Source organism: Mandrillus leucophaeus, unplaced genomic scaffold (genome assembly GCF_000951045.1).
Source record: "Mandrillus leucophaeus isolate KB7577 unplaced genomic scaffold, Mleu.le_1.0 Scaffold307, whole genome shotgun sequence".
NCBI lineage: Eukaryota > Metazoa > Chordata > Mammalia > Primates > Cercopithecidae > Mandrillus > Mandrillus leucophaeus.
Window position 1 is genome coordinate 2306667 of NW_012103221.1, and position 10516 is coordinate 2317182.

The following is a 10516-nucleotide window of genomic DNA, read 5'->3' on the forward strand; positions in this document are numbered from 1 at the left end:
TCTGGAGGCTGAGGCAGGAGAATGGTGTGAACCCGGGAGGCAGAGCTTGCAGTGAGCCGAGATCGCGCCACTGCACTCCAGCCTGGGCGACAAGCGAGACTCCATCACAAAAAAAAAAAAAAAGGAACAAACACCTCTTCCAGTCTTTATAGACTAGTTTTACAAGGAAAAGGCCTTCTCCTATTGGGTCCCTGAATTGATGGGATTGCACTCAAATGGAGTTGGAGCTGGGTCCACAGTGGGGTCCACAGTTGGGTCCACAGTTGGCAAGGTTGGCAAGCTTGTTACCAGGGGCTCTAATGGGTGTGGATCCTGTCTGGTCCATGGGTGGACTGGACTGCCCCCAGGACCTTGGTCAGTAGGGCTGGTGTTGGGATGGTGGTCTGCAGACAACGGGCCTATTACCAGATGCATAGACTGGCGTGGCTTCCTCCAGTTTCCTGGTAAGCTTCCTGCTAGGTCACTGGGTGGGCCCTTGGGCAGGCAGTACTGGCCCTAACAGTAGTTAAGAGGGGCTGGAACCAAGTCACTAGGCTGCTTCAGGGTCCACAGGCAAGAGTGAAATCTGCAGGCCTGCTTCCTGGGGCATGGATAGTCATGTCACCCGTGGGTCTCTTCATGGGCAGGATTGCTCTCAGACCACAGTGAGGAGGGCTGGAGCTGAGACTTACAGTTGTTTCAGGGTCTGCTATGAAACTGATGTTGGTGGGCCTGTCACCTGAGACACAAGTAGTTATGATTCCTCCAGGTCCCTAAGTAGATGGTCTAGTAGCAGGACCAAGGCCAAAGAGGGTTGTAGCCAAGTCCACAGGGAGGTAGCACCATTTCCAAGACTGGAGCTGCAACCTCGATCAATGAGTCTGCTACCTGGGTGCAGTTCTGCTGTCTCAAAACAGCCTTCCTGGATCTTGGGCTCCACAAGGGTTTCACAGTCTCCTATCTAGTTCCCAAAGTTCCCAACAGAGGTACTTTTATCTGCGGACAGGTGAAAAGCTAAAAATTATTGTTGCTGTGGGGAGATACAAGTGAGGTAGCTCCTGGTCTCCCATTTTGCTGATGTCACTCTCCTGGCTGTCTTAAATCTCTCACTTTCTTAAATCTCTCTTATTCCACAGGTTACCCTTTCATCTTCATTGCTGTTATTGTTAATTTTCTTGCAATTTATTTATAGGTCATTTGTCCTAAAGAGTTTTTCACGTTCTACATCTTATTGATTGCATCCTCATGGTACTATTTTAAAAATATATTCTTCTAGACCAGGTGTAGATTACACCTGTAATCCCAACACTTTGGGAGGCAGGTGGATCACCTGAGGTCAGGAGTTTGAGACCAGCCTGGCCAATGTGGTGAAACCCTGCCTCTACTAAAAATGCAAAATTAGCTGGGCGTGGTGGTACATGCCTGTAATCCCAGTTACTTGGGAGGCTGAGGCAGAGAACTGCTTGAACCTGGGAGGTGGAGGTTGCAATGAGTCAAGATCACGCCATTGCACTCCCGCATGGGCTACAGAGTGAGACTCCATCTCAAAAAAAAAATTTTTTTAATTAAAAAAAAAAATATATATATAGCATCATTCTATTTTTTTTAAGTTTAGCTTGCAATAGTAAAATGAAGCAGAGGCCTAGTTTCATTAAGTATATTTGATTTTCTTAGTTTTCCTTGAAAGGTTTCTAGTTCACATTTACATCACATTTCACATTCATGAATACAAGAAATCCTTGTATTTTTTGTAAACCCATTCATTGGTAGTTGGATCTAGGAACTTGATTAAGATTTAATTTTTTCTTTTCCAGGCTTAATTCACTTTATTTTTCCTGTATAAAAACCCTATGTTGTAGCCACAGCTGGAGCCTGGGTCCGCTGCATGGAGACTCTGGTGTGGGTCTTGACAAGGTGGTCAGTGAATTCCTAATAGGGAGAGTTGGTGAATACAGTCTCCTTCCAGAGGTCGGGGGTCAGGTAGCTGTAGGTCTTAGACACGGCATCAAAGGTGGCCTTGGCGAAGTTGCCCAGGGTGGCAGTGCAGCCCCGGGCTGAGGTGTAGCAGTCATCGATACGAGCCATCATGAGCAGCTTCTTGGGCACAGGCTCTGAGACGATGCCAGTGCCCCTGGGTGCAGGAATGAGGTGCACCAGCACAGAGCCGCAGCAGCCTGTCACCTTGCAAGGGACGGTGTGGGCCTTGCCGATCTTGTTCCCCCAGTAGCCTCTGCGCACGGGGACAATGGAGAGTTTGACCAGGATGATGGCCCCACGGATGGCGGTGGCCACCTCCTTGGAGCACTTAACACCCAGGCCGACGTGGCCATTGTAGTTCCCGATAGCAACGAACGCCTTGAACCTGGTGCGCTGGCCAGCACGGGTCTGCTTCTGCACCGGCATAATCTTCAAAACTTCGTCTTTGAGAGACGCCCCCAAGAAAAAGTCAATGATCTCAGATTCCTTAATGGGCAGGGAGAACAGGTAGATCTCCTCCAGGGCCTTGATCTTCATGTCCTTGACCAAGCGGCCCAGGTTGGTGACGGGCATCCACTCCTTATCAGTGGCTATATTATGCAGGAGACACTAGTGCTAATTTTTGTATTTTTAGTAGACGCAGGGTTTCACCATCTTGGCCAGACTGGTCTCGAACTCCTGTGATCCACCCACCTTGGCCTCCCAAAGTGCTGGGATTACAGGCCTGAGCCACCGTACCTGGCCATGTTTATGTTTTAATATTTGTTGAAATCCCATTTTAATGGAGAAATAATGTACATTAACACTGATGAAAGCCGATGTTTAACATTTATTTATTGCCTAATCCCAGGAACAAAAACAATTTCAATTTCACAAAAAAAGAAAAATCTTTATAACTTGAAACATTTCAGATACTTGAAGTATGTCTCAAAACTTTAAGACTGTCCCAAGAAGCCAATAATGGCATCTTCTAAATTCTGCTCTGTTCTTTATGGCTGACAGGTCAACTCCTTACACTGACAGAACTAGTAGAGTTTAGTAAGCCCCTAGAGATCATCTAGTTCAACCCTCCTATTTCATAGATGAAGAAAATGAGACCCAAAGGATTTAAGTGGTCTTCCTTAGGTCACATAGCTAATAAGGAGCAGAGCTATTAATGCTCAAATCCAGTATTTTACACCACAAAATTAATGCATCATCACCCACTTGTTTCCAATATATTACATCAGTTGTCTAAACAAATAACCATAGAATCTATGTGCTACTTGGGAGTATTCTGGTCCTCTGAAGAGAAGTCGGCTTCAGAGGTTTATGGATCTTCATTCCCTAGTGCTAATATCCCTTTTTTTAAATTATTATTTTTTGAGACAGTCCTGCTCTGTCGCCCAGGTTGGAGTGCAGTGGCCCGATCTCGGCTCACTGCAACCTCCACTTCCTGGCTTCAAGGGATTCTCCTGCCTCAGCCTCCCGAGTAGCTGGGATTACACCCCCGGTTAATGTTTTGATTTTTAGTAGAGATGGAGTTTCGCCACGTTGGCCAGGCTGGTATTAAACTCCTGACCTATAGTGATCCACCCACCTCTACCTTCCAAAGTGCTGGGATTACAGGCGTGAGCTACCAAGCCAGGCCCCTAGTGCTAATATGCTAAATGTGTGTTAAAAAAACAACACGGAGAGGCAAGGTGGCTCACGCCTGCAATCCCAGCACTTTGGGAGGCCGAGGTGGGCCTATCATCTGAGTTCAGGAGCTCGAGACTAGCCTGACCAACATGGAGAAACCCCATTCCCTACTAAAAAATACAAAATTAGCCAGGCGTGGCGTCGCATGCCCATAATCCCAGCTACTCGGGAGGCTGAGGCAGGAGAATCGCTTAAACCCGGGAGGTGGAGGTTGCGGTGAGCCGAGATGGCACCACTGCACTACAGCCTGGGCAATAAGGGCTAAAACTCTGTCTCAAAAAACAAACAAAAACAAACAAAACAACACCACCTCATGATTACAAGATTAAGTACCTTTGAACATTTGTTTCTGAACCTACCACACGCATCTGTCACTTTGCAGGCGCTTAATAATTGTGAGCGAACATTCAACGAACCTCATCTCATAACTTCCTTACTGAAATATAGTGGTCATAGGAGACCAGCAGTTTAGCTCATGGCTTCTGGTCCTTGCTTTGTATCGGAATACTGCTTCTATCTACTGACTGGTTTACCTTGGGCTTCAGTTCCTTCTTTGGGCTCCAGTTCCCTAACCTTTTAAGTAAAGGATTATCGTGAGGACTAAATGAGATAAAACTTGTAAAGGTTCAGCACAGTGCTTAGCAGATAACGGAATTAAATGATCTTTATTATAGTGTTTACACTCCCTAAGAGTCAGTGGCTATATTATGCAGGAGACACTAGTGTAGAACAAGCGGGTGGTGATAACTAGACAGACCTGATTTGGCAGTCTGTCAAACCTCTACCACCCAGTACCAACCAATACGAGATAACCAACCTCGACACTTAAAGCAAAGAAAAACCTCCACTCATTCCAAATCTCCCTTTTCTGACTCCCTTTCAAAATAAGCAAAACTGCATAAAAAGAAGGTCTATGTGGCCGGGCAAAAACAGACTCAGCCACATCCCTTAGGGAGTTATTCCGGTGCCCACCGCACTGCGCAGATAGGTCCAGCCGGAGTTAAAGGAGACCTTCCACTGGGCGCGGTGGCTCACACCTGTAATCCCAGTACTTTGGAAGGCTGAGAAGGGTGGACCGCTTTGAGACCAGCAGGTCGAGACCAGCCTGGACAACATAGCGAAACCCAGTCTCTACAGCAAATACAAAAATTCGCTGGGCATGGTGGCGGGCACCTGTCGTCCCGGCTACTTAGGAGGCTGTGGCGGGAGGATCGCTTGAGCCCCGGAGCTCGAAGTTGCAGTGAGCCGAGATCGCCTCACTGCACTCCAGCCTGCGCGACAGACCGAGACTCTGTCCAAAAAAAAAAAAAAAAAAAGGCCGGGCTTCTCGGCTCACGCCTGCAATCCCAGCACTTTGGAAGGCCAAGGCGGGCGGATCACCTGAGGTCAGGAGTCCGAGACCGGCCTGGCCAACATGGTGAAACCCCGTCCCCAAAAAATTTTTGTATTTTGTAAAAACACAAAAATTAGCTGGGCGTGGTGGCGGGCGCCTGTAATCCCAGCTACTCGGGAGTCTGAGGGAGGAGAATCGCTTGAACCTGGGAGGCGGAGGCTGCAGTGAGCTGAGATTTTGAGCCACTGCCCTCCATCCAGCCTGGGTAACAGAGTGAGACTCTCTATTAAAAAAAAAAAAAAAAAAAAAAAAAGGAGGGAACCTCACAGTCGTGCGAGGTGGAGTGAGGAAATGCGGATGTCCTCAGCACTCGCCTTTTAAATCGCGCGTTGTCATTGCTGTCTCGCGTAAACGCCCCCCGGCGCTCTTCACCTACAGCGCCCCGTGCGTACAACCTCGCCGGTCTGGAGCTCCCCGCACACATCGACGTCAACCGGCGCGCAGCGGACAGCCTTCTACGTCACGTCAGCGCCGCGCCGCAAGGAAGGCCCCCTTCTCTGCCTCCGCCTTCTCCCGACGCAGGCGCCGCTTTCTGGAAGGTTCGTGAAGGCAGTGAGGGCTTACCGTTATTATTCTGCGGCCGGCCAGAATCCGGGTCCATCCGTCCTTTCCGAGCCCACCCAGACCCAGCCGACTTTGCCATGCCCGAGAATGTGGCACCCCGGAGCGGGGCGCCTGCCGGGGCTGCCGGCGGCCGCGGAAAAGGCGCCTATCAGGACCGCGACAAGCCAGCCCAGATCCGCTTCAGCAACATTTCCGCCGCCAAAGGTATCACTCTCAGGGCCTGACCCGCGGGGCCGCGGGGCTGAGCTCTGCGCTCTCACCGTGGGCTTGAGCTGGTTTGGCTCTTTTCACGTTCTTTCGGGTGTTCCCCTCTTGTCCTCCCTGTGGAAGCAGCCTAGTGAAGGGATCCTTACTCCTGTTTTTCTGCCGATGATTGCCAACCCGGAGTATGGAGGCCTTTGAACTTGCCCCATTTTGCGTCTTAGCCTTCCATAGTTTTTCATCCTGCATTGTGCATCATTCATATTGAAGTCGAAAGCAGTTCAAAATGCCGAGGATTGCGTGCAGTCTTCCCGAGGGGTCTGACGCTTAAGGGCTGTCGCTTATCTGCTTATTGGAACTGGTAGAATGTACAGTATGTTTCAGCTTTCTTATTCTTAAAGAGGTATTAAATAAACTTCACTTGACACAGCTGTTGAGACGAATTGGGTGAACTCCGCGTCTAAATTGGGGCGAGGCTCATTGTACTGGAATGGATGTAGGAACCGACTTACGTGTCTTGTTTGAAATAGTTGCGGAAAGTTACGTTGATGTCGTCTCTGCATGTGCACAGCCAAATCAAGAAACAATTATTTGGTTTTTTTGTAGAAGAGTGTGGCACGCATTGGAAATCAGACCAGAGTTTCATTCTCTGCTTCCGTTACTTCATGTCTTAGTGACCTGTAACCTCTGTGCCAAAGATTTCTTACCTATAAAATTGAGGAGGAAATGTTTGCTTTTTAGAGTTAAGATTAAGAGAAATCGAGTTGAGATAGAAAACTCTGGAAGGAAAAGTCAGGACAGAGGTTTAGAGATCTTGCCCGACTGTATATTGAGTATAGTATTTCTTTTGGGTTGAAGAATAGTATGTTTGCGGAAGAGGTGAGATTAGAAAGCTAGGTTGAGGCCAGATGTTAAAGGCCTGGTGTCCTGGAAAGTATTTGACTTAATCTCTCCCAGCTATCGGATCATTTCTTTTTAACCAACGTGTAGGCTTGCTGTGAGGATTCAGTGAGAAAGCATGTAAAGATGCATATACACCCTAAAAGTATTTGCAGTCATCAGCCCAAGTAACTGGGAATGTGATGGTGATTAGATAGGTAACCCTGAATGTAAGAAAAAGTAATCATTTCTAACTTGGGCCTAATGAGTCGGAAAGGTCAGAATGGCCAGATTTAGGATTCATTTGGAGGTTCAGGAGATAATGTACCTGGAAACGAAGGTTTGTAGGTTAATTGGGGACCATAGTTGAAGCTTACATTTATTAGATTAGGAACAGAACGTTGAAAGATAAATTTTGGTCCGGGCGGGGTGGCTCACATCTGTAATCCCAGCACTTTGGGAGGCTGAGGCGGGCGGATCACATGAGGTCAGGAGTTCAAGACCAACCTCACCAGCATGGAGAAACCCTGTCTCTACTAAAAATACAAAATTAGCCGAGTGTGGTGGCATACGCCTGTAGTCTCAGCAACTGGGGAGGCTGAGGCGGGGGGAATCGCTTGAACCTGGAAGGCGGAGGTTGCCGTGAACCGACATCGCGCCGTTGCACTCCAGCCAGGGCGACGAGCAAAACTCTGTCTCAAAAAAGAAAAAGAAATTTGGGGGCCAAGAGAGTTTATAATATGGTTGATATTCAACAAACAAGATAAGTGGGAAATTTAGTAACCTTTGAAACAAAAGTGAACAGAGAACTGAAACAACAGAGGAGGGTGTACATGTGGGAAGGAAAGGCCACCTAAATTATCTGTGAAGATGACCCGTTATATCTTGAACTCCTGGCCTCAAGTGATGGCCCACCTTGGCCTCACAAAGTGCCTGGGATTTCAGGTGTGAGCCACCGTGCCCGGCCCCAGGGATGTTTTTTAACATACTGATGATGACCAAAAGCTACGATGTGAGAGTTTTGGTTTTTGTTTGGTTTGTTGGATTGGTTTGTTGAGATGGAGTCTTGCTCTTTCCCCCAGGCTGGAGTGCAGTGGCGTGATCTCCGCTCACTGCAACCTCCGCCTCCTGGGTTCAAGCCATGCTCCTGCCTCAGCCTCCTGAGTAGCTGGGACTACAGATGTGCGCCGCCACACCCAGTTCATTTTTGTATTGTTAGTAGAGGCGGGGTTTCGCCATGTTGTCCAGGCTGGTCTTGAGTTCCTGACCACCTCAGCCTCCCGAAGCGCTGGGATTACAGGTGTGAGCCATCGCTCCCGGCCTTGTTGGATTTTTTTAAGAGTATCTTGCTCTATAGCATTTCCATTGTGGTTTGCCCTTTTGGCGGTGTTAGTGTAAATTTTTGCTGTAGGCCACCTATATACCATGTTCACATTAGTGAACAAATGTCTTTACTCTCAGAGATTACACACTAGACAGAGTAAACAAATAAGTGAATTATATGTAAATTGAGCATTCCTAATTTGAAATACTCTAAAATTCAAAACGCTTCTGGTCCTAATCATTTTGGAAAAAGGATACTCATCCATCAGTATGTTAGATCTAGACAGTTCTGTTGCTGCTTGCCCTGTTTTAAGGAATGGAGGAAATAGCAATTCTCAGAGCTCCTAACTAGATTGTACCATTTTGACATCTGAAGGAAGTTGAGATGAATCCTCAAAATGTATTCTGCCATAAGCTGATTACAAATATTAGGCCAGGCGCGGTAGCTCACACCTGTAATCCCAGCATTTTGGGAGGCCGAGGCAGGCAGATGGAGGTCAAAAGATCGAGACCATCCTGGCCAACATAGTGAAACCCCGTCTCTACTAAAAATACAAAAAAATAGCTGGGCGTGGTGGCAGCTACTCGAGAGGCTGAGGCAGGAGAATCACTTGAACTCAGGCGACGGAGGTTGCAGTGAGCTGAGATCGCACCACTGCACTCTAGCCTTGTGACAGACAAAGTGAGACCCTGTCTCAAAATAATAATACTGTGTACGTTGACTAACAAAAAAGTGAAGCATCATACATTTAAAATAATTATTTTATTTACTCTGTTTCCAATAGATTATTTTTAGACAATGAATTTTCTTCTGTGGACACTGTGATTTGTTATGCACCATATCCTAATAAGAACACAATGATCATTTGCGAGGAAAAACCTCTCTTTAAGGAGTCTTGATTTCCCGTACCTCCAGCTATTCTGGGAGGCTGAGGTGGGAGGATTGCTTGAGCCAAGGAGTTTGAGGCCACCCTGGGCAATATCGTAAGACCCTGTCTCTTAAAAAAAAAGTTCTAATTTCTTTTCTTTTCTTTTCTTTTTTCCATCTGCAGCGGTTGCTGATGCTATTAGAACAAGCCTTGGACCAAAAGGAATGGATAAAATGGTAAAGAGTTGAGTCATTGAGTACTAATTGAGCACTGCTGTTCACACTGCAAGACCTTGATGGAGGGTTAGATGTGCTGTTTAAAAAGTAAAAGATGGGGCTGGGTGTGGTGGCTCACACCTGTAATCCCAGTACTTAGGGAGGCTGAGGGGCAAATCACCTGAGGTCAGGAGTTCGAGACCATCCTGACCAACATGGAGAAACCCTGTCTCTACTAAAAATGCAAAATTACCCAGGCATGGTGGCTCATGCCCGTAATCCCAGCTCCTCGGGAGGCTGAGGCAGGAGAATTGCTTGAACCTGGGAGGCAGAGGTTGTGGTGAGCCGAGATTGCGCCATTGCACTGTAGCCTGGGCAATAAGAGCAAAACTCCATCTCAAAAAATAAATAAATAAATAAAAATAGTAGAAAGTGAGTGAGGCACAGTGTATCATACCTGTAATCCTAGCACTTTGGGAGGCCGAGGTGGGTGAATCACAAGGTCAAGAGTTTGAGACCAGCCTGGCCAATATGGTGAAACCCGGTCTTTACTAAAAATACAAAAATTAGCCAGGCATGGTGGTGAGCACCTGTAGTCCCAGTTAGGAGGTGGGAGGCTGAGGCAGGAGAATCACTTGAACCCAGGAGGCAGAGGTTGCAGTGAGCCGAGATTGCACAGCTGCACTCCAGCCTGGGTGACTGAGCAAGACTCCATCTCAAACCAAAACCAAAAAAAATAGTGAAAAGTGTAGGGTACCTGGAGTTTAGAGGAAGGAGATTACTTTGGAGTCAACAGGACTAAACTATAATTCATACTTTGTTTAATGCTTTTTAAACGATGAGAATGCACACCCAAACATAGGTATCTATTATGTAGTTAAGTGGAAAGTATTATAAATCCAAGTGTTGGGACTTCAGTTTAGTATTCCTTATGGATGTAACTTTGTATTCTAATGTGGGTCTCTGGGAGGTAAAACAATAATGGAGGATCATTGGATGATACTACAGATTATTCTCCTCTCTGGATGTTTGAAAATCTATCCTTCCCAAAAATGCTGTTGTCCTTTTTGTAGGACAAAAAAGGAAAAAAGTTACTGTGTTGACTATAAGAATTGTGTTCACCGCATTGCATGGTACTCCTTTAGGGCATCCATGGTGGAAATCATGCTTCTGATTAATACGAAATTATTAAAGATAGCAAGTGCTTCTTTATAATATTTTTCCTTTTTTTCTTTTTTGTGTGTCTGCGTTTCTTCACTTTCAGATTACCCTGCAACAAAGGCACTTTTTTCTTTTGTAAAGTTGGACAGTTGTGCATATTCTTTTTTTTTTTTTTGAGACGAAGTTTCGCCCTTGTTGTCCAGGCAATGGCATGATCTTGGCTCACCGCGACCCCCGCCTCCCAGGTTCGAGCGATTCTCCTGCCTCAGCCTCCC

The 10516-nt window shown here is 46.8% G+C and overlaps 1 protein-coding gene and 1 pseudogene across 2 annotated transcripts in view; one reads left to right on the top strand and one right to left on the bottom strand.

Annotated features, from left to right (window-relative positions):
- Nucleotides 1-1790: 1790 nt before the first annotated feature.
- On the bottom strand, nt 1791-4901 carry LOC105544727 (annotated as a pseudogene). The gene is made up of 3 exons (XR_001006813.1): nt 4897-4901; nt 4761-4765; nt 1791-2546 (listed from the first exon to the last, which is right to left on the bottom strand). The product of XR_001006813.1 is annotated as a 40S ribosomal protein S2 pseudogene (transcript).
- A 390-nt stretch (nt 4902-5291) lies between these two features.
- CCT4 (chaperonin containing TCP1, subunit 4 (delta)) overlaps nt 5292-10516 on the top strand; it is a 41328-nt gene continuing 36103 nt past the window's right edge. Inside the window, exons 1-2 of the mRNA XM_011987311.1 lie at nt 5292-5797; nt 9049-9101. Of these exons, the coding sequence (XP_011842701.1) occupies nt 5671-5797; nt 9049-9101 (180 nt within the window). The 5' untranslated portion in view covers nt 5292-5670. The remainder of the gene's footprint in view (nt 5798-9048; nt 9102-10516) is intronic.